Source organism: Callospermophilus lateralis, chromosome 3 (genome assembly GCF_048772815.1).
Source record: "Callospermophilus lateralis isolate mCalLat2 chromosome 3, mCalLat2.hap1, whole genome shotgun sequence".
Lineage (NCBI taxonomy): Eukaryota > Metazoa > Chordata > Mammalia > Rodentia > Sciuridae > Callospermophilus > Callospermophilus lateralis.
The window spans coordinates 185681811-185708037 of record NC_135307.1 but is presented as its reverse complement, the minus strand read 5'-3'; the positions used below and the strand labels follow the sequence as shown (position 1 = coordinate 185708037).

General features: G+C 51.6%; 1 protein-coding gene across 1 annotated transcript; it reads right to left on the bottom strand.

Moving 5' to 3' along the window:
• Positions 1-4222: 4222 nt before the first annotated feature.
• On the bottom strand, positions 4223-16181 carry Apcdd1l (APC down-regulated 1 like). The gene is made up of 5 exons (XM_076849487.1): positions 16143-16181; positions 14446-14584; positions 12845-12983; positions 9851-10403; positions 4223-4969 (listed from the first exon to the last, which is right to left on the bottom strand). Exons 1-5 carry the CDS (start codon positions 16179-16181, stop codon positions 4223-4225), a joined length of 1617 nt encoding a protein of 538 aa, XP_076705602.1.
• Positions 16182-26227: the final 10046 nt, after the last annotated feature.

The window sequence follows — 26227 nt, the reverse complement described above, 5'->3', positions numbered from 1 at the left end:
GCTCATGAGAAACTGATGACAAGGGGCACTTCAAAGCTAAGGATAGAGATTTTTGTCCTGAGTTCCCACAAGGGTGGACGATCTCCCAGTATCCCTTAGTAGGATGTGGGGCTTGAGATAGACTCCCTAGGGACCTGAGGCCAGGTCCTATGTACCCCTACTCGGGGACAGCAGTTCTCAGTACCGCCTGACCAGTAGAAAACAGACACCCTCAAGTTCACATGCCTGGGTTCTGCTCTGACATTCTGACTGGGGGCGGGGGTGGGGGGTGGGGAAGCAACATCAGAATTCCAAGCCAGCATCTAGAATGTGTGATTCCCACCCTGATGGTTGAGTTCCAAGCATTTATTCATGTAGTTCCTATTTGCTAAGTTCCTACTATGTGCCAGGCACCATTTTCTGGGACTGCAGGACCCTGTGGGGAACAGGACAGAGGAGGCCCTCTGTCAAGGAGCTCAGTCTAAAGCAGAGAAAAGGAATGGATGGGACATTTTAGATTCAGATACCCATAAATGCTTGATGAAGATGGAGAGAATTTGAGGTGTGGACTGGCTGGAGGCAGGGGAGGTGGGTGCAGAGCGCTGGGCAGGGGCAGGTTTGGCTACAGAATAGCAAGCAGGCGAGGAAGGAGGAGGGGTTGCTGGAAGCCTGGAACATTAGCTCTCAGGAATGTCGACAGGTAATTTACTCATCTTCACAATCCATTTAGTGGGGGGTGGGTTTCATGTATGCAGAGGAACTGGCCTCCTGTCACTTAAGGACATCCAGAGCACACTGGAGCTCCCAGCCTGCTGCCCAAGCTCACCCCCTGTAGGAGGGAACAGCCCCTCCCTCCCGGCCCCCGTCTGTGACACTAATGGCTGTGAAGCGGCCCCTGCCATGGCCTTAATGCAATTCCACATTCTGCGTCAGAAGGCTCCAGCCTGCCTGAGTCACCAGGCTCCCAGGAGAGGACGCACAGAGCAGGGCCCACGCAGGGGCTGCAGTCCCCAGCCACACTCGGCTTCTCACCCAGTAGCACCGCTGGGAGATTAAACACATTCGCTTAGAGAAAGGCAGGGAAATAACTTCTTCTGATAACCAGCATCTGTTAGTTAATGGGCCTCTGAGAGCTGTATGCAATTTAAACTTTTTATTAAAAAAAAAAAAAAAAAAAAAAAACTCATTTACTCTCCTGGGAGTTGAGCTATGAAATTATCAACTGCATGGGCTCCCCCCACCCCAAACGTGACTGCACATACAATGGAGAACATTAATTTTGTTTTGAATTAGGACTCTGGGCCTTCTTCCTTTCTGTGGATGCAAAGCTCCCTCCAGGTTTACATGGAGGCTGAGACTCAGGGATGGGGGCAAATGGTCTGGAGGCTGGGTGTCCATCCCTTGCCTCTGAGATGAGCCCTCATCCCTCCGCCCTGTCTGGGAGAATAGGGAGCCCTTTTTCCACCTCTGCACTTCCCAGGAGCCAACGGGGGCCAGAGAGTGTGGTCCAGTTGAGGATAGCCAGGAAGCATCTCTCGCTCAGCCCACCTCTTGGGGCTATGGCTCCTGCCAGATTCCATGAAATACCACCCAATTGCTTTCCCCAAATACGGCAGGGAATCCCACTCCCTCTGGAAACCTGGGAACTGAGAAATGGAGGCCCATATCTCTGGCTCTGGGGTCTAGCTGCTCAGGTTTAGATCCCTGGTCTTTCTTTACAGTGTGATCTTAGGCCAATGCCTTTCTTCTCTGAGCCTTCGTGTCCTGTGCAAGATGCTGAGGATCGATCCCTTTGCCTGACTCAGGTGGGCCTCCTGAGTGATGTAGCACCTGCCCTGTGGTGGTGGCCTGTTCACAGGTCTCGGTGTGAGGCTGAGCCAGGATCACCAACCTTTTTTTTTTTTTTAATATTATTTTTGTTTCTTTATTTTTATGTGGTGCTGAGGATCGAATCCAGGGCCTCCCGCATGCAAGGCAAGCGCTGTACCACTGAGCTACCATCCCAGCCCCTGGATCACCAACATTGTTAGCCATGTTTACTGAGGCTCCTTCCAGCAGGCTCGTGACCCACTGGAAAGATGGCCATACGTGGACTCTGCCTTCCCCTGTGAGCTCACATTCTAGGCGGAGGAGGCAGAGAATAAGCGTGAATAAATAAGACATTTCAGACAGTGGTCAGAGTGCATTATAGAGAATATAAAACAGAATGGTGGGACAATAGGTAGAAGGACAAGGGACAAGGGGGCTGCTCTTTTGGGATGCCAGTGGTGGGTGGGGGAGTGACATTTCATCCAAGAGACTTGAATGAAAGGAAAGAGCCAAGCACCTGAGGGCTGGGAGAAGTGTTGGCGGTGCACATGGATAAGGAAGCGGGCCAGCATGGCCAGGGTGTGGGAGCCATGCTGAGCCCTGCAGCGCCCCCTGAGTAGGAGCTGGAGCTTCCTTCCCTTCCTGGGTAGCTCCAGGCAGGGCAAGGATAGCAGGAGGGCACAGCTGGCCTAGCAGGAGTTCACCTCCACTGGCTGCTTCTTCACATGTTTTCTGGAAGGCACTCCACTTCCTTTCTTTAGAACCATAATCCCCTTGGTTGACTTTAATAACCAGCAAGAACATTTTTCAGGCTGTTTAATTTTATTAAAAGATTTAAATTTGATGATAAATAGTGGCATGGTTGCTTCAAGCCTCAGATACAAGACTTGCTCAGCCATGGACATATTATCGACACCCACTGTCATCCCCACCGGGAACTCCCCCCACCAAGATGTAGTCGAAGACTGTAAATAATCTAATTATTTCTTGTACTTTGGTAAATACGCCAAGAACACCGTAGCTCTCTGAGACCCACACAGAATATTAACTTGGTGGTTTTTCTTTTTTCTTTTCTCTTTTTTTTTTTTTTGAAAAGAAGAATGGATAATAAGTTAGAGCAATTTGAGCAGGCTGATTGAGACCCACACAATCTCAGGGAGGACAAGGGCTTCCCTCTAAAAGCATCGTTAGCCTCAGAGTGACTGTTGTTCAAAATCTGCAATAAGAGCCAGAGACAGGAACAGGGAAGAGGAAGGAGAGGGTGAATCAGCCGCACACAGTTCCCCAAACCCTTGAGCCCATCAGGATACCAGTTAATTTCACAGTGTACAGATGAGGCCCTGGGAACATAGGCAGGGTTCCTGAAGAGGCACAGCCTGTCCCCACCGTGATGATAGCCCTCTCTGAGCTGAGAAGGACACCAGTATATTAGCACCACAGCGAGGGGCCTGGGAGGGGCCGACTTTCCTGGGTCCTGGCCTCCATGTGTTGCCATGTAGCCTAGTGATGCTGAGCTCCCCCTGGGGTGGTCCCAGAGTTGGGTACTCGGGAGGTCCCCCCCCCCCCCCCCGTCAGTCTGGCACAGGGAATCTGGAAGGCCAAGGACAGCGGTACAGGGCTAATTACAGCGCATGTTAGCGCTGCTGCTAGCATTAGTATTAATTACTCTCCAAAGACTGGAACACTGCTCTCCGCCACAGACGTGCCCCCGGCATCCAGCCCAGTGTTCACTGGTGTTCTGCACGGACGAGGGAGGCTCGGAGGCTAAAGCATACCAGGGGAGGCCACATTTCTCAGCTCAAATGGAGCCCTCTTTGCTTGCACGTGGCTCTAGAGAACTGGATTTATCCACACGAAGTGTTGACAGCTTGAGGTCTGACTCGCAGAAGCACAGGCAGATGCAGACAAATGCCAGCAGTCAAAACTCAAGAAAGACAAGTGGCCCCCTAAGAGACAAGCCCTTTGCCAGGAAGCTGAGAAGCTCTGGAAGCCCGAAGTGGCATCTTTAATTCATGGCCCCGCTTTGAGTTTGTATTGCTAAATTTGAATTAATAAACTTTCAACAACAGCCTGAAGGCTTAGCAGAGCAGTGAGCAGCACTGTCCCTAGGCACCATCTCAGGCTCTCTCTCCCATCTCAAAATCTCAAGGGCCAGGAAGGGAGGGGCAGGGAGCTCTTGGACAGTGAGCCTCAGGGTGGTCCTCTGGCTCCAGCCTGCTGGGAGACCATCCAAACAGGAGCATGGTTTTGTTTGAAAAGTCGTGTAGCCACGAACTTGACCGCCATATCCCAAAGTGTGGTCATTGGCCCCAACTTTGCAGGTGCCCTTGAGCTCATGTTTTGGACCTCTGGGACACAGGCTGCCCGCTGAAGCCCTGGGGTCACGTCGCCCCCACAACAGAGAAGTACTGGTCCTTCTGAAGTTAAGAGGATGTCATGGCCACTGGAGGAAGGCCAGCTCCAGGAGTAGGAGCAGCAGGGCGAGAGGGGTGTCAGGAGAACACGGGCCCCCTCCACGGGGCTGCAGGGACCTGGGGGCGGCTCCAGCCTGCCCTGTGCAGAGCACCAGGGGTGCCTGGTAGGAAGTGGGGCGCTTCTCGGGGGTGTCTGGACTTGACCCGTCAGTGGGCCTCTGTCCGATGAAGAGCAGGCTCTGCCCGCGGGGGTCTTGCTCCATCTTGAAAAGCTCGTACTCCACGTGTGGGAGCCTGATGCCCAGAGGCAGGCAGCCATTGGTGACCGTGATGTCCCGCTCGGCACCCACAGACCAGGCCCCGGGGCCCCCGCAGCTGCTCGGCTCGGAGAGGTTGAGCATGGCCGCGGTGACCTGGTCCATGGGAGTCACATGGGCTCGCGTGACCTCGAACACCAGCTCGGTGGCGCCGTGGACTCTGGCAGACGGCGTGCCCCTGGAGTAGCGGCCGGCGGCGAAGACGGTGAAGGTGGGCCGGCGGCAGGCGGGGTCCGAGAAGTGGCGGTAGTACCCTTCCCAGGAGCGGCCGGCGCCGTGGAAGGTGAAGAGCCGCGTGAGGAAGAGCACGGCCGGGCGCGCCTCGCAGCCCGCACTGGCCCAGCGGCCGCCCAGGCGCAGTGGCAGGGCCACCGGGGCGGGCAGCACGGGCGGGTGGCGCTCGTCAGCGCGTGCGATGAGCTGGCAGGCCGGGCAGGGCCGCGCGTGGTGCTGGCAGGGGAGGAACAGAGACTTCATTTGAGGACTTGGTGACAAGGTGGGTGAGGCCTGGCCCATTGGTGCTCAGCTCCCTCCCAACCTGCTTACCTCCTGCCAGAGGGTCTCACTGCTGACCTTTGGCACCAGTGAGCAGTCCCCCGCCCAGGATCTTAGCCTGCTGACTTTCCTACCTGGAGCTCCCAGGGGAAACATCTGCAGCTCTTCTGCAGGTTTCAGCTCAGAAGAGGTCCCTGAGCGGCTTCTCCAGACCCAGCGAGCCCCTCCGAGGCTGTCCCCCTGTCCCCTTTTGTTCTCCTCTCCCTGCTACTTTCTCCTGCCTCCTCTGACCCTCTTCTTCCATGAGTAAGCACCAAAAAGCTGGGTCTGTCTCCTTGTCCCCAGGGCCTAGCACAGTGCTTGGCTCACAGCAAACATGCTTGGTGCATGAATGAGGGAGAAACGCATGGAAGTCCCCGCCAGCCTTGTGTCTTGGGGTTTGGAAGAAGCTGTCTCCCTCACACCCAGCCGGCTGGGCCCTGAAATGGGACCACTGATGCCCATCTTGTTTCTCACTCCTGGGTCTTCAAGGCTAGAGCTGTGCTAAATGGCTCCTACAACCACTGCACAGGAAACCAGAGGCAGCTGAGACCTAGAGGGTGGGCGGGTAGGGGTCTGCTCCAGCTGCCCTGGCAGGAAGGGGTAGAGCTGAGCTGAAACACTGCCCCACACAACTTGCTTGTCTGCACAACTTGCTTGTCTGGGTCTACCTCAGTGTAGTTTGTATCTCCTCATGAGGAAAGAGTACTTTTGTCTTTAGAGATCTCACCTTGGAAGGTGAGCACCCTTCCATCACCCCTTGGACAGTGAGTGTGGCAACCAAGCTCAGAAGCCATAGCTATGCTTAGGAACCCTCATGCTGGAGGTGGTGCCAGGCGGGTAACTGCGAAGTCATCAAGAGCTGCTCAGAGATGTTCATTCCCGTGCAATTTTCAGTGGGAAAACCAGTCACACCAAGTTTTCAGCCCTCTGTTGCCCCAGGCCATGAACTGATTTCCTCTCTAAGGTCTTATTTACAGTTGTCCGGCCTTACAGATTCTCCAGAGGTTGGTTTACAGTAAAACACGTCAACAGGAAACAGACGCTAAATCAAATTGTGTGGGAGTAGTCAGTCTGAATTTTGGAGCAAAAAAGCTCAGTAGAGGCCAAAAAGGAACCAGATACACATATCTTCTTTTTTCTTAAAGGGAGCTGCCTGAATTTAGCCAAGAGCATCATTCTGAAAGGTCAATGGCTTTGGAACAACCACTTGTCAAAACTGACCAGGGAACTAGCAAATACCCATTTTGCCTTTCCTAAGGGAAACTTGGGGTCTGGGTCCAAGGGAAAGGGGGCATTTTGAGGACCTGGCTGTGAAGTTAGCTTTAGTATATATTTTCATGCAAAAACCCTGAAAGATTCCCACACTATAGTTGGGTGAGTTTCATGCCAACCAAGTGGCATAGGGAAGTTCTGGTTTAGAAAGAAAATAGCAGATGACTGAGGGCCAGGGCTCTTCTTGTTTTGGATTGCCATACTTTAAAAGCTATTACTTAATCCTTATTGAACCCAAACTTTTCCTGGTTTCCATAATATAGGAGACTATACCATTTTTGGCTTGGGGGATATTTTGGGGAGGCACTGGGGATTGAACTCAGGGGCACTCAACCACTGAGCCATATCCCCAGCCCCATTTTGTGTTTTATTTAGAGACAGGGTCTCACTGAGTTGCTTAGCACCTTGCCATTGCTGAGGCTGACTTTGAACTTGTGATCCTCCTGCTTCAGTCCCCCGCCCCCTCCCCCCCCAGCTGCTGGGATTACAGGTGTGCACCACTGTGCCTGCCTTGGCTTGGGGGATTTTATATATATTTCAGATGTTGATGGACCTTTATTTTATTCATTTATTTTATATATTTATTTATATGTGGTGCTGAGAATTGAACCCAGGGCCTCACACATGCTAGGCAAGTGCTCTACCACTGAGCCACAACTCCATCCCAGCTTGGGGGATTTTGACCCAGAGTTTGAAGACACTTTGAAAAGCTAGGACATGACTGCAAAAATGTTTGCAACAGAAAAAAGCAAATACAAGAGTTAGCTTGAGTGTTGGTTATTGGGATGCTGACTGCTAAGTCTCTACTCTAATTGAGGCATTTTAACCTGAATTCCAACTTTTGTCACACTAATGTACATTGACAGGACATAATGCTTTACATCAAAATAATCCCAGAGCTGCCCCCCCCCCCCCCCCACGGGGGTAGGTGGGGGTGCTAATTGGCAGAGACAAATTGAGAGTCAGCAAGCTTTCAAGGTGAGAGAGCTGAATGATAAGGCATTTCTTCCGTGGGAGATGTTGAAGGGTCCTGTCCCCCATAGACCATTTCCCAGACATCCTTCTGCAGTGCTCTGGAGTCTCACGTGTTAATATACAAGGCCCCCAGCCAGCAGAATCCACACTTGTGCGGAAGCCAAACTCTTACTGGCCTGTGCCTGTTACATAAAGTTATTTCTCAAACAGCACATAACAGTTTCTAATTAACCCCCAGAGGTGACACCAGGCTCAGATGATTTTGGTTGAGTGTTGGCTGATTGATTAGGATTCTATATACAGGCAATGAATTTGGGGATCAAATTGGTTTTAAATTAACTTCTAAAAATGTTCATGTTTACCATCTGGTTTGGGTTGTGGGCAAGGCTTAGGCCCCAGAGAGCATAAGGTAATGACTAATTCGTTATTTGGGGATTTATCTGCAGCATTTCCTTATTTGAAATTGTCTCCCCCCCTCAGAAGGGGGCTTGGTGAGCGGACATTTAATTTTATGCCTGTACATCTGGCACTGTTCGGCAGTGCCCACGTTTCTGTGTCTTGCTTCTCAATCACCTTTCAGGCTGCATGGGCCACCAGGACTGGCCAGGCAGCAGGGAGGGCAGGGACAGCAATGGCCCCAGAAGTCTGCCTGGGGCCAGGTGAACTGGTTAGCCCCTGTAGCCCTCAGGGGTCTGCCTTTTCCCTCTTGATGGTGTTGTGGGGCGGGGAGGCAGCAAGCCACTCACCGCCTTGCCCTGGTTTGCTAAGTGGGATTGAGCCAGAGCCGTCTGGAACATTGGTGCCAAAGAGGGAATGATTTTGAGGTCACTCAAGGAACTCTGAGGCTGATTTTCTGATTATGAGAATTTTGTTGGGTTCCTTCTCTGCTACCCAGATCCTGGGTTTGGGGGAGGGGGTGAAAGAGAGATGGGAGAGTAGCTGGATTTGGGGGTCTGTCTCATCCCCAGTGCCACCCCTGGGGACTTTGATAAACTGCTGTTCCCAGGGGTGAGAGGTTTCCCCATCTAGTTTAGTTCCTTGAGTGTCAAATACACAGTAAGCACTCAGTATATGCTAAATGATGTGAGGGTGGCCTGGCCTAAGAGTTCAAAGGGTACTTGGCAGGGATGCTGAGCTCATCCATCCTCCCCTCCCTCTTCATCTGCACTTTCAGAAAATGCTGAGTGCCTTGGACCAAAGTTCCTGACCCAGTGTCCTATCCTAATTTCACATCCACTAACTTTTAACCTTTCTTCTTGTTGTGAATGTAGGCAGCAAACCCCAGTAGCATCTGCTGAACCTCTGTCATCAATGTCCCTCGATCAGTGTCACAGATACAGAAAGTACCATTGACACCCATCACTGGTCAAGCATGAGGGTGAAGAAAGAATTCCTGTTCTTCGTGCTCCCGTGCCGCACATTCGGGTTTTAAGATTGGGGAACTATTTTAATGGGGTGGGTTTCTATTTAAATCAGGTGCATTTCATCTTGTGTTTTTAAAGACAGTTTTTTTTGGCGGGGAGAGAGAACCTTAGGATTCACCTGCACCAGAGAGGTGGGGTCTTGGAGACAGAAAAGGTCACAAGGACCACCCTTGTACTGGCTATGTGCCAGGAATATATAATGCAATTAAGATTAACTTTCTTTCTGTTTGATTATCAGGCCAAAAAAAAAAAAAGTCTACTAAAACTTCTCCAAATTAGGGCGGCACCTTTGAAATGGCTTCCTTTATAATCTAGGTTGATGGGCTTCAGGGAAGTTCACTCTGGAGTTGGGGCTGCATCTCACAGCAATCAGTTCATTTTAGACTGGGCCTCCCCACCCAGAATGCAGACCATGAGGATGCATGTTAGAAACATAGGACCCCAGACCCTGCCCGACCTTCACTCTCTCAGATGCCCAGGTCCGGGGGGCAATATTGATGCAACTCCACCTAAAGTTAGCATGAGGGGGTGTGTCTGTGGCTCTGCTTCCAGGTCCAAGGAGAGTTCCACAATGAGATCCTGAGGGTGGCATCCAGAGGGTAGGCAGCAGCCCCATGAGGAAAGGGGGAAAGATGCCCCTTCGGTTTATTCCTGAGCATCTGTTGGCCAGACTCTGTGCTTTGGCCCCACCCTTGTGAAGGGTTTTCTGCCACAGTGAAGAGGCAAAGGAGAAGGGGAGAAGGGCCAGCAGAGCTCCAAGTTGTGCTCTGTGCTGGAAAATATGTGGAGTAGGGATTGGAAGGGACATTTGAGCTGAGAAAACCCGCCCCGTAAGGATAGAAATGAGATCAGCAGGGCCCATGAGGACCAAGTCTGGAGTGCAGGGACTGTGGAAGACCAGACGGGGAAGACTGAACACGTGTCCTTCTGGAAATAGCCAGTGGCCTTGTGAAGGCTTGGAAAGAGAAGTCTCAAGCAGGGGCCATGGCATATCCAAATTCCTGAAGCCAGGGTCAATAACGGGCACTGATGAGACAGGGCAGAAAGGACCTTTGGTAGAGACCAGGTCATGTAGGGCCTTCTGGGTGGGCCCAGAGCTCCCCGCCCAGGGCCCCAGACTCACCAGGGCACTCTGCAGTGGGCGCTGGTAACCGGTGGGCCTGTAGTAATGCCTCTCCGCCCAGGTGGTGTGGACGTCCCCCAGGTACAGTTCCTCCACAAGCTGGGGTGCAGCCCGGGGCTGTGGTTGCAGGCTGCGTTGCACACGGACCAGGCTGAGCTCATGCATGCTGAAGCCCAGTGCTACCATGCAGTCCCCCTGGGTCCGGGTGCTCAACAGCTCATACAGTGCTCCTGGCAGCCAGGCCTGGGCTGGGGGCAGCCTTCCCATACAATCCTGGATGGCTTGGGACTGATTGAGGTGCCTGATGACATTGAGCAGGGCACGGTGGCTGTGGAAGGCGATGCCCACCTTGTGCAGGTGGTAGTCGGCCTCGGTGGCACCCCGAGTGACCCAGGAGGCCCTGCGCAGGCGGACTTTGCCCTTGATGAGCAGAGAGTGGGTTGGCTGCTGGCAGGAGGCGTCTCCATAGTAGAACTGGTAGGCCCGGAAGAGGCGGTTGGGATAGAAGGTGTAGGAGCGGGTGAGGAACTCTGGGCCTGGTCGCACCTCACAACTGCCGTGGGGAGGAGATGGGTGCTGGGTGGAGAGGTGAGAATGCGTCCTGGGGCCCTCTGTCCTCTGGGCTGGGCTTGGCCTCCCCAACCTCCACTTCTGATCTGGCCCCCACAACCTCAGTTTCCCTGGCTTGTTTGGGTCAGCCTCACTGCTGGGGTGAGTTAGGACCTTCCACCCACTGTCGGATCTTTCTAGTTCCTCTTTCATCCTAACCTCGGGTCTAACAACAGGGGGCTTTTGCAACCACCTCGGGACCTGCTGCTCTGTGAGGTCTGGGAGGCTGTGTCCTGTTTCTTCCCAGTGAGCTCCGGCACCTCCACCCTATGTCCTGGCCAGCAAATGAGGGGTGCAGGAACAAGTGATCAGATGATACATAGCTTCGATTTGGTGGGCCAGATGGTTCTGTGGCAGCCACTTAAGACTGCAGTTGTAGAGCTAAAGCAGATGTAGATATCATGGAAGTACATTGGCCTGGTTGCGTGCCAGAAGCAGGTGGTGGGTAGGCCTCGGCCCCCAGGCTCAATTCTACTGGTGATGCAAACAAGTTCAGAGTGGAAGGTAGGAAAGGAAAGCCACCTGGCTCCCAGACCCACTGCCATGCCCCCGGCTGGGCAGGATAGGCCTCTGGGACTTCCCCACTGGGGCTCAGGTGGGGCAATGGGTGGATGTACACCGCTCAACCGGACTCCAACCCGTGCCCTTGTTTTCTTGGTATTTTATAATGGGGCTGTTGGAGCAGAAGAAATATGTTGTCACCCAGCAAGAAAACGGTTTCCCTTTCTTTTCTTTCAATCTTTCTGCTAGTATCAAGGATAAAGGAGCTGGAGTGACTTTAACACCAACCTTTTTTTTTTTCCCAGTGAAGAACAGACTTGGAGCCTTAGGTAGGCCATGAATCCAGAGCAAATCTAATTATGTTGTTTTGTTTCATTGAGTTTCTTTTTACAGTTACTTCTTATTTATGGCAAGTGGCTCTGTTCTTCGTATAGGGGTGATATTGTGCTTCCTTTAAAAATAATTATATTACACTGTAAATGTGTGCAGTTTACTGTATGCCAATTATACCTCAATAAAGCTGTAAAAATGAATGATTATGTTTAAGTAAATAAAGGGAGTTGGTTTAAAGAAAAATAGCAAATGAGTACCAGAACAGGTGGTGGTTAAAGATGGGGAGGGGTGCCCACACCCCAAGGGCCACTGACGAGGCCTGGGGAGTGGAGAGATTTGCTCAAGGGATGCAGCAGGTCACACTGGATGTCTTGGTGGTCCCAGACTCCAGAATCTTTTCCACATTCCTCCCAGAAAGCAACAGGGCTTGCCTTGAGAACATAGCAGGGGACTTTCTAGGAAGAAAGTTCTGGAAGAAATTCTAGAATCTGTTTTCTGACTCATCCCTTGGGTTCTCCAGAGTGCTGTTACCTGGAGGAAGGAGAAGCCTAACATCTGTGTCCCCTCCCCATGCCCTGGTTCGGCTTTAGAGTAGCCTTGACAGTGTTGCCTGGACCCCACCTGGACTGGGGAGGGCGGAGGAGCCAGCCCCGGAAAAGCCTGGGAAGAGTTTGAGTGGCTTTGTGGAACTCCCGAGGCTCCCTCCCTGCAAAGCACTACCAGATGTTTGGCAGTGGGGTTTCTCCATGAGCTCAGGAAGCATATGGAGGACACAGAGAGTCCAGTCCTTGACCCCAGAATGGGACTGACCAGGGGGCACATCAGGAGGGATGCAGGAGGAGGAGGCCACAGCTGTCCTACTTTCTACCCCAGCCCTGGGATGGGGGAGCTCAGCTGGCTGCAGCAGGTTTGTGGGCCATAGATGAGGGCCCAGCACAGAGTCCAGGGCTTCAGAGTGGCCACCAGCCTCTGAAATGTCAGTGGAGCCTGTCGGTGAGGAGACTAGCATGGGAACACCAGGCTCTCTGGCCTGCCACTTCCGGCCTCAGGGCCTTTGCCCCAGCTGTGCCCTCTGCTGGGCTTCTCTCTGGCTCTCTGGAGGGCAGACTCCTTTTCTTTCAGCTCTCAGCAGAATATCACCCCCTATAAAAGGCTTCCAGGTCATTTGCTTTACATCCTTGGTTTTATTTCCTTCGCTGCAGATCTCGGCACCATCTCAAGTTGCTATCAATTGTTTCTGTTTGGGTACTCAGCAATTGCCCCACTGCTGAGCCCTTGTGCCCAGCTCACAACAGGAACTCTCTAAGTATCTGGATAATGGGGCTCCATGCGTTGAATTAACGCATCTCCCGTCCTGGTGTCATTGGCAAGGGTGTGATGTCCCAACAGTCCCTGCCCCCAGGTGCTGTCTACAGAGGGGAGGTAAAGCCATGTGCTTAGCACCCACCAGGCCTCTTGGGAACTGGGTACACTGTGTGCACACATATGGACACTAAGGCTCAGAGAAGAAGTCCCTCAGCCTAGGGGTCTGTGAGGACTTGGGGGTCTTACCCAGTGGAGATCCAGGGACCATCAAGGCGGGGGGGCAGAACTGCAGTGATGGGCATGCCTTCAGGCGTGGGTGGCTGGCAAGGGGGCTCCCAGCGTAGGTGGCCACTTCTCACTTCCCCGGTCACTTCTCTGGTGCCAGCTGCAAACCAGAAAGATCTGGATCAGAGATGTGTACACCCCAGATACACCACCTGCCTTCCCTACTCTCCACCTCCACCCAGGGCTGTAGCTTGGGAGGCCAGAGGAAGCCCCATAGCCTGCCTGCACCTCTACCTCATTCCCCAGGGTGACCATTCCCCTTTCCCTGCTGGTACCTCCACCTTGTCCACCAGGTTGTCTAGCACCCCTTAGACTGCCCCCAGTTCTGGAGGTACTCTGCATGTTGGAATTCCTAGAATCAGTTTTCTGACTCATTCCTTGGATTCCCAGTTGTGACCACCCTGGAATGCAGGCCTCCTTGAGGGAGGCTGGCCCAGATTCTTGGGCTGGGAAGCCTCTGAAAATTCGGCTCTGGGATCCAGACTCCTAGAAGCCCTGCCCTTCTGTAGGCCCCCTCCTGGGCAGTACTGGACAAGGAGGACTGAGATCTGAGGAGCCAGGGCAGTGGGACCTCAGTCCTCCCCCAGAGCAGACCTCACTGAGGAACCCAGGTTCTGCTCCACCTCTCCAGCCTTGCTGTCCACACCAGGCCACTTACTCCCTGTCCTGTTCCAGTGCCAGGTCTTTGATTTGTCCATCTCTATCTGTGAGACCTACACCAGTGCCAGCTTGCTGGGTGGGTGGTGAATGAGTGTGGGCATGGCCCACCAGCAGAGGCCCAGTGCCCATGTAGAAGGCCACCTTGCAGCCTCATCCCTAAGCCTGGGTAGGAATTAAAATGTCTTAGAAGGAGGTGGTCAGAGGGTGGTTGTGAGCAGCAGAGTCACTGCACTGGACTCCAGGTCCTCTTGGGGAATCCCCCATGTGCTCTGCCCTGACCCTGCAACAATTGAGCCAGGGCGTGGGATGGCCACTATGATTTCCAGGAGTTGTTATGAGGTGCACCCAGGACCTTCAGCTGCTAAAGAGCAGCAAGTCCCTCAGAAACTGTCATCCTCACTCAGAGGCTGAGGCAACCCAGATGGCGGGATGCTGTGGGAAGCTTGGCAGGAGCAACATCCGAGCATTGCAGCATCGGGCTGTGCTCATGGGGCCCGACCCTGGCCAACCGGCTGCTGCAGCTGCTGTCCTGTCTTATCCTCCTCTGAGCAGTGGCTAAAGTGGGTCAGGAGCAGCTGAGTCTCCAGGGCTTCAGCCCAGGGGGTGAGACTTTGCCAGGCAGGGCCCTGGGAAGGGTCATGAGCTGAGAGGTGCCTGGTCAGCACATTCTGCCCTCTTCCCTGTGAGTGTTTGTACTTTCCCATCTGGGTTTGGGGGGCCACGAGGCCCCACACTGCCCTCTTGGAGCTGTGTGATTGGAAACAGGGGCCCCAAGCTTGCCATGCCCTGGTGACCTCTCAGAGAAATGAAGTGGAGCAAATTCCTCTGCCCCCAGGAGGTTGGGAGTCCCAGTCAGGGTCCGTGGGGTCCCCAGTGCCTAGCTGAGAAAGCAGAAGTCAGGCTGCTGATGACAAGGACGATGGCAACAAGGGTGGACTTCACGCACGTGCGCACATCATCTGGTTTGAGCTTCACGGTCCCCAGAAGAGCCAGAGTGTGGTCCTTCTTCTCAAGCAGGCCAATGGGCTCATCCAGATGGGTCTAGCAGGATGGGGATTGTGACACTCACGTGTGACAAAGCCTAGACCCACACACTATGTTCTCCTGGTCAACCGGCACCTCGGTTTCAATCAGCCAAACTGGAGAAATGGAAGAAAAGAGCCAACCCAGGCCAAGGTGTCCTCCCACGGACATGTTCTCGTGAGAGTACCTGGGGCTGCTCAAGGCAGCGGAGCAAAGGCCTTGGAAGAGAGAAGCTGGCTGCTTTGTGTGGCCCTGGCACAAGGCTAATGTGCCGAGGGGAGCCCGAGCCAGGATGTGTGGGCCAGTGAGGCATCCACATTGGCCCTGTCCTAGTGTCACCCCCCCCCAGCCTGCACTGGGACAGGCTGCCTCAGGGTCGGCACCTCGCAGGTTTGGGTGCGTCTTCATTGGAAGACGCAGGGTCCCCCGGATTCAATTCTGCAGGTTAATTTGAACATCACCGGTGTCAATGAAACCTGTCTGCAAGTGTTGATTTGAAGAACAGATGGAAGCAAGGCGAAGAAAAGGATCAGGAGGGGTCAGCCCGACTCGCCTGGTAGGAAAACCGAGCTTACATCTCCGAGCGAAAGAGCGGGTGGCCCTGCAAATTATATTTTCATTGTTTCATGAAAATTGGTGTCTTGAGAAAATGCTTTCTGTTCCAAAGAAAACAAGCCTCCCCCGACCCCGCACCCCTCCTGAAGGTACCAATGCCGTTTTGTCACGAATCCTCAGATACTGTGTTCCCGCTAGCCGCGTTTTGGTTCCTCTTGTTTTTCTGGGAGAAATTAGGATTTAATTATGTTAGCAGATTGTGAGATACGGTCAAGCCTCACTGTCTTCAGAACACGCACACACAGCACAGGACACGACCGTGGACCTTCTTTGTGAAAACACCCGGGCTGAGCACAAAGCCGCCTCTTGGCCGCGGGCGAAGCCTCGACTTCAAGGTTGCAGAGATAAGCTTAACCAATTAGCAATGACTCCGTGACATTAGCTCAGTTGCAGCTTTTGGGGTGGACTTTGATTTTCTTTTCTTTCTCTCCCCCCTCCCTTTTTCTCTCCCACAGAAAAGTCCTAACTAGATAAACAACTGGAGGCAGATGAGCTGGGGCTGGGCTGCGCAACTTCTTGCAAGGACCTGATAGACGGAGTTAAATACAGGGACCAAATTGATTTTTATCAACCATGGATTTTTAATTAACAGTGGTGTCCACTTACTGCCATTCATTATTTACTGTTTACTCACTAATTAAAAATTATGCTGCTCTTGCACTCATAAGAGCAGGGACATTTGAAATTAGATAGCATCGTTCAAATTACCTGCAGAATTAAATCTAGAGTGCCCAATTGCTCAGACCAGACTCCCAGAGCTGAAAATATGATCTGCCGTGGTCCACTGTGTGGTCGTGAGTCATAGCACCAGGGACAGGCCACTTGGACACACGAGCATATGGAATCTGCCTAGGGATTTAGGGGAGCAGACACTTGCTGAGCTCCTACTGGGTACCGGTGCTTGGCTAAGCTTATCACCAGGGCGTCATCACCATGGTGACCGCGTCTACCAAGCATGTACCGTGGGAGTCGCCTTGGTCAGCGGCTGTTTCTGCGTCATGGCCATGACCCCTCCAGCAGTCCCAAGGCAGGTGGCGTGTCAACACACGAATGCGATGCTGTATGGAACAACGGATCTGCACAGCCACCCACCACGTGGGTCTGTTGATGCCCCCTGGTACAGATGAGGAAACATCAAAAGGGTGGGAGGACTCGGCTGTGGTCACTCCTCGGGCAGCTGCTTCTTGGACAATTAAAGAATGCAGCAAATCACATCTAACATAAAATTCACCACTTTGACCATCTGCAGGAGTATACTTCAGTAGCATTTAGTATATTCCCCACACTCTGCAACCACCGTCTCGGTCTAACCCAGAACCTTCCTATCCCCTGAAAGGAGGCCCGCACAGCAAGCACTCCCATGTCCCTCTCCCCATGGACCATGGCAACAGCATGGTTGCCATGGACTGGCTTGTTTGTACAGGCCCTCCTCTTATTTGCCCTTCATAGCGATGCCGGCAGGTCAATATAGTCATCCCCCTGCTACAGAGGCACCCAGAAGGCTTGGAAAGCCACGCCCTGTCCAGGTCCTCTGTTGGGTTTCCTCCCAAGACCTGAAAGCAGGAGGCATGGCTCAGGCAGGGTGGAGGGCGAAGGGTGGAGTGAGGTCCCTTCCTGAGCAGACGCAGAAAGATCAGCTCTTCGGTTGCCTTCCTTTTGGGGGCAAAATGGCATAAAAGAACCATTGCCCCCTGTCCTAACAGGTTGGGGCTGAGGTTGGAGAAGTGCAGCTCATGGGAGGGGGTGGGCGAAGGGGTTTAGGTGCCACCCCGATTCCTTCACACCTCCGTGGCTACACGCCCACTTCCAGGCTGTTAGAAAAGCTGCTGTGCAGAGCCCATGTTACTGAGCTTGGAAAGGGGGTCCATCTGAAGGGGACTTTCAAATGTTAAGTAATATTTAAAAAAATTTTTTTCATAATTCAATGTGTGAGCGGTGGATGTGGGAAGCAGCCTGAGGGCAGCGCAGAGGAAGAGGGAGCCGCGGGAGTAGCCCTTACTTCCCAGGAGAGCACAGGACAGCGTGTGAGTCCCTGGAGCTACTCTGACAAATGACCACAAACTGGTGTAAACAATAGGGATTTCTCTTCTCTGGCCTGGTGTATAGAAGTCTAAGTTCTGAAACCCACACCCGCAGGGCCGCCCTCCCTCCACGGCTGCCTGGGGAGGGTGCTTCCCGCCTCTTCCAGCTCTGGGTGGCACTTCCTTCTGGTCTCCACCTGTCTTCCCGCTCTGTGTGTCTCCTCCTGTCCACATCTCCATATCTAGTCTCCCTCTCCTTTCTCATGAAAAGGCACCACTCACTGATCAGACCCAAGGGTTCAGCACAACCTCGTTCTACTTTGATTGCCTCTGCAAAGACCCGGTTTCCACATAAGGCCACACTCTCGGGAGGTGGGGGGTCAGGTCTTAAACACGTCTTTTTTGTTCAAGCTCAACCCCCCACAGCTAGGGAGGGCCATCTAAAGACGGGGACCCTCCCGTCACCTCGCCTGCTTTCTCTCACCCCTCTGCTCACACACTGCACACCTACCTCTGCTTTTCCTGGTACCTGACAGGCTCTGGATTTATAAGGCTGCACACAATGGCCAGAACTCTTATTCCGTTAGGGAAGCTGACATTAAATAGGCCCATCTTGGGATACCGTCTCACACCATCTGAGGGTCTTGAAGGAGATTCATGCAACAACCCCAAACTTCTGTGGTTCCCAGCGCACTTGGAGTCCCATTCAAGCTTTCCCAAGAGCCTAGCAGGCCCTTTGCAATCAGTTACCTCCTGTCTTTCTTGTCATCCAGCGGGCACTGCTGAGAGCCTTCCCTATGGCTTCCCAGAGATGACCTGGGGACTCCCTCTGCCAAGCACTGGGCGCTCCTTCGGCCTCCCAAGCATTTCCTGGCAAATGGCCCCCTGCACTTCTCTCCTGCTCTGCTCCACCCCCCTCCTGTGCAGTGTGTACCACATCTGGCAATTATCGATCTGCTTTCAGTTTTTTGTTTACTTTTATTTTTTGACTTTTAGTTTTGAAATAATTTCAGACTTACAAAAATGTTGCAAAAGGAGTAGAGAGTGTTATACCCTTTGCCCAACAGCTCTGAAGGTCGACATCTGACACAGACATCAAAGGTCAAAAACCAGGAAGTTAGCACAGGTGCAATGTTATGAGCAAATCCACAACTGATTCAAGGCTCACCCCCCTTGCTGGCCCATCCAGGGTCCAACAGGGCATTTAGTTGTCATGTCTCCTTCAATTAGTGACATGTCTTTGTCTTTCATGAATTTGAAACTTTTAAAGAGTACTGGCCGGTTATTTCATAATATGTTCCTTAGTCTGGGACAGTCTGATGTGTCCTTGTGGTTAAATACATCAAATGCATTTTTGGTAATCAAGAAGTCTAAGTGATGTTTACCCTTCTAGGTTCATTATTTCAGGAGGTCCCTCTTGTCAATCCACCTTTTCCTGGTGGTATTCACTGTGATCACTACCTCATGGAGGTGCCTACCAAATTCATTCACTGTTAAATCATCATTTTTTTTTCTGTTGCAATTAATAATTATCTTCTGAGGATCTAACTAGAGATGATGAGAACATGTCCTTTTGCATTATTTATGCCTTTAACATTTGATCATCTATTGATGACCATTGATGATTCTTGCCTACAACAATTTGCTATCCTTTCCCCACCATCCATCCATCCTTCCAGTGTTACTTCTAGTAGTACAAACTGTTAGATATTTATTTTGCTTATAGGTGATAATCCATTACCATGAATATTTTGTTGTTCAAATTGTCCCTGAGTTGGCCACTGAGAGCACTTCCCACTTATCCCCTGTATCCTTTCTACATATTCTTGTTTTGAACAGTTCCTTATTTCCAGGTGCGAGGTGATTTCCCAGGCTCATTTTGTGTTTTCTCAGCCCTAGTCCTGGAATCAGCCATTTCTCCAGGAAGCTCTGGCTCATTTATCGGAAAGTGGTGTTTAGAGACCACAATCTGGGTGCAGGGTGCTCACTAATGGTGGGGTGCCACTCCAGCCATTCAGTGTTCTCTCCCTCTTCTTTCTTTTCTCATTCCTGCCTTCTCTCCTTTCTTCCCTCCCTCCCTCCTACCTCCCTTTCTCTCTTTCCTCTCTTTTTCCCTCCATGTTTCTGCACCAGTGTGTCTGCTCTGTTTAAGATGGGCCTTTCTTGCTCACCTATTATGCCTCACCAAGCTCAGTGCCTGACTGACACTTGACAAGTATTTGTTAAGTCACGGAAAGTTCTTAGAGCCACGCCTTCACATGGGAGTGCTAGTCACAGTGCCCATTTTGAGTTAAATGGAGGAAGGACACGCAGTGCAGGAGTGCAGGAGAGGCTCCTGGTAGACACTTCTTCCACCCTTCATACATGGCTTTAGGGCCAGGCAGGAGGGTACAGTTGCTGGGATTGATAAGAATCTGGCTGCTTGTCAAAAGGTCACCAGTCAAAGAATATCCAGTATGCTGGTGGTCTGGACTGATCTGAGCAAGTAGAGAGGAACAAGAAGGGAGATTCAACAGCAAGCCCTGTCAAGAGCTTAGATGGACTGGGGCCAGCCTAAGAATCTAAAGTGGGTGCTTTGTGGAAGTCACCTACTTATCCTGGGAACCTGCCAGCTAAAACAGCCGGACATGATCCTAGCCCTTCCAGGTAAGGTTTCCCCAGCCCTGCAGCATGGCCCGAGAGAAGGAGAACTCAAGCCATAAATGTGTGGTTTTACTGCATGATGTTTTCTGGACCCAGGCTTCGGTGGCAAAGGTGGGCCCTTGTGCACTCCTGTGCCTAATACCTAATACCTAATACTGAACGTGCTTAGGTGGTGTTCATGTTGAACAGATATTTTACTCAGCCCTAAATATTCTATTATAACATGTAACACATACAGAAACTATGAATGAGATGTTTTATTGACTTTCACACCAAGTCTTCAAAATTCATTGTAAAATTTACACTCACAGCTCTGCTCAATCTAGACTGAATACATTCCAGGTGCTCAGGTGGCCTACATGAAGGTCAGAGCTACAGCTTGGAAAAGGGAGTGTGTGGGCCATGGGGTGCAGCATTGGAAGTTTTCAAGTTGGTTTCTGATGACCCCTGAGGTTGTCTTTGGTACAGAGGGGGAGACCCTGTGAGTGAGGCCTAATTTCCCAGGCTCAGCTTTGGCCTAAGAAGCCCCACTCTTTGCTCAGATGAATACACTAGGATTCTGATCAACATTTGCTTTAAAAAACGTGTTTGCTTAAAAAAAAAATCTGGAACATTCTGGTTTATTTCAAATCCCTCAGCTTGAGGAAATTCACCTAAAATGTTTGGATTTGGAAGCTTGTCCACATTTTAAATAAAAATGTCAGCAACAGATCCACCCAAACAATGAGCTCTCTTGATTAGAGGGGCCTGCCTTCCACACACTGAGATGTGCTGGCCGCTTGACCAGCAGGCTTCAGAAAGCGTCTGTTGAAATGGCAGCCGTCACTGTGTTGCTACAGCAAAAGATGTGCTTTGCAATCAAGTCACTGCATGAAAGCACAAAGTTTCCACTGAAAGTCCCCTGAGAAGTTACAGATTGGCACGCTAAGACAGTCCTAGCAAATCACCGCAATTATGACGACAACCTTGGAATTCTAAGGAGCCAGGCCCCCTATTGTGGGTGGCTGGCCTGCAGACACCTCACATGTCCCATGGTGGACTCTGCAACCGTGGGAAACTCAGAAATGGTGTGTTCTAGAAAAAGCATGTTCCACTCCCCGCTCCCGCTCCCGGCAGCCTCCCAGGTCTTTGGAATGTGCCTTCCTCTGCAGGGTGACCTCAGAGAGTTGGCCGTTGCCCTGAGGAACTTGGGAAGGACCAGGCAGCTGAAAAGAAGCAGGAGGGTGGGCTTCAGATTGAGAAGTTATGCATGGAAAGGTGGTCGAGGGGACATGGTATGTTCCTCACTGTCCTCCAATTCTTAAGACCAGTCACAGGGTGAGCTGGACCCAGGCTTTGGTGGCAAAGGTGGGCCTTTGTGCACTCCTGTGCCTAATATCCGCTGAAAGTCTCTTGTAAAGGGGAGCAGCTGGCCGCTGAGGACACCTCCCTGTGGCCTGTGTTTAGCATCTCTGCTTAGGGAAGGAAGCATATGGCTGCCTGAGTGGGAAAGGAATGGGGGGCTTGGGGAGACCAGATTTGGCTTAGCACGCCAGCTCATCAGCCAGGTTTTTCTGTTTGTTTGTTTAGGAAGGTTCCAGTACAAAAACCATTCACATCAGAATCCTTCCTCAGCCCCATGGTAATGCTAATTACTCTTGTTCTGGCTGGGGCTTCCACCCAGATGAAAACTGGAAAATTCCAGCCAAAGCCCAGCTGTTTCCAAACAGCCAAGACATCAGAGTGATTGATGGGCACATTTCCCCCTTCACCCAGATGTTCTGGTGTCTTGGAGACAAGGCCTCGTTAGCCCAGCTTCAGCACCTGTGTTCCCAGATCTGCACACAGTCTGTAGACATTTATAATCTGTACCAAATTTGGCCAGAGCTCTCCAAGGACACCACACTTCCGCCCTGGGCTGTGAGGAGGCCCAGGCCCAGGGGGCTCAAGGGAGCTCTTGTAGTGGTACCCAACACCTTCAGGTCTGGTTGGACAATGGGGACTGCCCTGAGGGGTGTAGTAACAGGTCAATGTTTGCTAAACAGAACCTGGTCTAGAAGTCTCTCCTTGGATGGAATCTTTATTAGCTCTTTTGGCAGAAGACTGAAGCTTCCATTGTTCTCCAGAACAGGAATTTGGCAAGATAATCAGAAGGTTTTGACATACTCAATAAGAAAGAAGACGTCCGCATGAATCGTGACAGACGGTCCCCATGGAACCCTGGAAACCCTGGAAAGGAGGCCTCTCAGAGGCACCACAAGAGCTTAACTCTTCACGGGGCCTTGCGAAACGGTCATCCACCAGGTCTTCGCAGGACGGGCCAACAACCGTCTCGTCCACCAGAAACAGTCGGGTTTGGCTGTAAGCTGGAGGTCCCCGGGGGTGTGTGGGTCGGGGATCCTGGAGGTGCAGGGCGGCACCCCAGCGCTGGGGGAAGCACACACTTGCCGGGCTGTTCCCGGGACTCTCCACACGGGGGCCCTCTTGAGCTTCGGTTGGGGCGCCTGGGAGCCGGGCGAATCCCGGCGGCTCCACCGGCCTCGACCCCCCGGCCCGGGCCACCCGCCTCCCGCCCTCCGCGCGGTCTTCGGGAAGAGCGAGCCCTCGAAGGCCCTCGCTGGGCCCAGCTCTCGTCCACGTGCGAGATCTTCGTGTCCACTCGCGTAGAGCAGGGTTTTGAGGCCGAAGGGCAGCGGTAACCAAGTCGCCCCGCCTCGCTCCTTTCCGAGCAGTGGTCTCCTGCGGGGAGCACGACGGCGGGGAGCTGGGCGGCGTGGTCAGCGGAGGACAAAGGGCCTCGAGGCCTCTCCGCGGCCTCTCCGCAGGACGCGCGGGGCCTTGGGCGCCGACGGGAGCCGGGAGAGAGAGGCACGAGGAAGATTGTCATTTAACAAATCAATTTTTCCTCCATCGTGTTGAGATGAAGTCCGTGGTCTCCTTCATACATTCGAAATAAGGCATTTCCCCCGAGTGCCGTTTTCTGGGAAAACCTACATCGTGTTTCGAAAAACCCATTTTGTGAGAAGTTCCCCGATTTGAAGAGAAACGGTGATACTTAATTACGGCATTATTTTACCATCTAGAAAATTAATGTGCTTTCCGAATTTCGGGAGGAAGGTGGGCTGTAAGTCCAAACCCTATTTTTGTGAATTACCATACAAATAGGATCCCAAAGACGCAAATATTGGCTTAAGTGTTGCAGAGGAGGCACAGGAGAATGAGTTGGCTTCCTGAATGTCAAATAAACAGGCTTGCCTCTCTTGCCTTCCCTTGTGACCCTGAGCCAGCTCTGCTGTCTTCCTGGAGAAGAGGGTCACCACTCACAAAAGGGAAGCTTGGCGCCAACTGGGTGACCACAGTGGATTAGTCACCAAGGGCATCATGGTTACCACTGTGGTAAAAAGGCATGCATTTCTGGAAAGTTCTAGCGTTTGCACAGCCTAAGTTTAGGTGTCCTTCATAATAAACATTTAGGGTTTATTATCTTCATAATAAACATTTAGGGTGGGCATTGTTACGACCCCAGAAAACAGAGGCTCAGGAGAGAACCCGCTAGTTACTTGCTTCTCCCATGCAACTCTGTGTAGAAAAGCCCAAACTCGAAGCCACCTTGGGTAGCCATAAACCCCAGCCTCTTTCCTCCAGGACTCACAGCCCCTGATCTTTGTTTGACGTTTATTGAGCACCTACTATGTGCCTGAGCACAGGACTGTAAAGATTCTTCTTCCAGTGCTCTGAGTCTGACCTTCCAAGCTAGGCCTGGAACAGCTATGTGTTCTGCCTGGTGCTGGCCCAGTTTGCCTGAGGGAACTGGAGAAGGAGGGGCCTTGGGGGGCTCTCACTGTCTACATGTTCCTTGAGGGTCTTGCAAGAACAGGAGCCGCCTGACAGATGTAGCTGTGCATAATGGGCACTGGGGCAGAGCTGCGAAGGTGGCCGAGAGGTGTGAAGCACAGAGATGGAGAGGATGTAATTAGTCCTGGGCCAGGCGGCCTGGGGGAGGCTGTGGGGAGAGAGGCAGAGGCAGGGGGCCGTCCAAGCTGCTGGAAGGCAGGCCACCGCTCCAGGGGTCAGTACTGTGTGTGACGGGTGAGATCACTGTGTTCTCAAAACCGGTGCACTGCAAAGAGCATTGTGCCTCCTGGGGGGAGCCTGCTATTCCAGGGGGGCATGATGGACGTCTTATGTTTGATTAGTTTCATGTCTATTTTGACTCAATTCAATAACTGACACATCAAGTCTGGGATGGTGTTAGGATGACACTAAGACATAGAGGGATAGATTATTTTTAAAAATAAGTGAAAATGAGTTAGTTGATTTCAAGAGAAATGCTGACTCAATTATAGGACAGCAGCTATCAGAGGTGACCAAATTGGCGGTGGCCCACAGCCGCAGGCGGTCGGGGGCCAAGGCTCTCAGGCCCCTGTTGTGTAGAGGATGACGTGGTACCTGGGTGCGGGTGGCCAGGGGGGAGAAGGAGGTCCTGTGGGGACACTTCATGTCCTGAGGAGGCCAGGTTGAGGCCACGGGGTGTGGACAGGAAAGCGCCTGTGGGGGGAGCTCGTGGTGCGGGTACAAGCCCCAGGCCTGGGGTGGGGAAGATGGGGTGCCATCCCTGTGGTGGAGGTCTGGGGAGTGCTGTTCTAGGGGCTTGCTCTTTGAGCACTCAGGGAAGGTGCTGGCTGGGGCCAGACCCTTGCCCATCGCGCACACACAGGTGGTGACAGCATCCCCAGGACAACAGCTCTGCAGGGAAGGCCAGGGGGCTGAGGAGGGCTCTCAGAGGGGCAGGAGCTGGAGAGCAAGGAAGTGGGACTGCAAGTAGGACTGTAAGTAGGACTGCAGGTAAAATGCAGGATGCCTGGCTCAGTCTGACAGCCAGATACACAGTCAAGTATATTTTACTATCACTGCATCCCAGATTTTGCATAGGTGAGGGTAGAAATGTGTCCGTGGACAGCGAAGAGAGGTCAAAGCAGCTGGATGATGTGAGAGAGAGATTGTGTTTAACGGTTCAATTACTATTTTTGTATAGATTCTTTAAGACCATACGCAGGGTGAAAAAATTAAATCAGAAAATACAGAAAAGCACTAAGATGATTTGATTTCAAGGTCACCTCCTTCAGAGTGGATTGTACCACCTGCTGGTGTTCATCCCTTCTAGATTCTGGGCCCCAGGACTCCAAGGGGCACAGAATAGGGTCTCCTCTAGACTCTGTCTCTGCAACAACGCCCCATCCTAGAGAGGCAGGCAATATGTTTTTGCTGAATGAGTGAATAAATCTCTCTAGGCTCTTCTTCTTTTCATACACATATAATGTGTATTTATTCTGTATTTTTTAGAAAATTGGGATTAACCTGTATGCATTATTTGAAATCTATTGTTTTAACTTCATAATAGATTTTAGAGATCTTTTCGGAAAGTTGATTTTTTTTAAGACCAGAGGGTCTGATGCATATTCATGGTATTCGAGGAGGAACCGGCCAGGATGAGGAGGCAGAAGCAGTGGCTGTAATAACCCGGGGAAGCAGGTGCCCTAATCAGCGAGAGTCCAATAAAAACAGGCTCCACTACTCAGACAAAAGCAGGACGTGGCTCGCAGTGGAATTTTCAAAATGTATAAAAAGGTGTAAAATGAAAAGTGCGAGGCGCATCCTACCCTGAAGCCCTGGTTGCTTCCTCCAAAGTGAATCATTTTCACAGTTTCTTGTGCATCCTCCCAGAAAATGGTTTCCTGCCGATGTCTGCATATAAATGTGTATGTTTTTTATTTGGCTATTAAAATATTTTTATGAATGCAATCTTTCTATACACATCGTTCTGCATTTTGCTTTTTACACTTAAATTATCAGAGATTTTTTTTTTCCACCTGAGACTTATTTCTTTTTGGAAAAGACAAAACAATACTCCATTATATCAAGGAAGCTTGATTTAGGATCTAGTTAGCCTTTGCTCTGTCGATGGCTATTGAGGTTGTGATCCTTCCCCTTTCCCTCCATCTCCTCCTTCTCCCTCTCTGATTTTTTGCTATTAAATCTTTGTGTAAATTTTGTGTGTTCAATGAAGATGTTTCTAACAGAGAGGCTGAATGTGCATTTAGCATGTCAGTACATTTGACCAAAACCATCCTCAAAAAAATGTTTCAACTTATCAATGATGTGTGAGAGTACCTGTGTATTTACCCTTTTGGTCACACTAGATATTATCAAAAATAAAATATGATATGTTCATTTTTCAAGTCTAACAGATGAAAAATTATAAGAGAAATTAAAAATTAATAAAGATTTGTGGTTAATCACACTTTTTTTTGTGTGTGCGTGTGTGTGCCTACAAATGAACAAGGGACACGTATTAATGACTGGTTACTCCACTGCTGTGGTTTATTCTCAACACCACCACTCT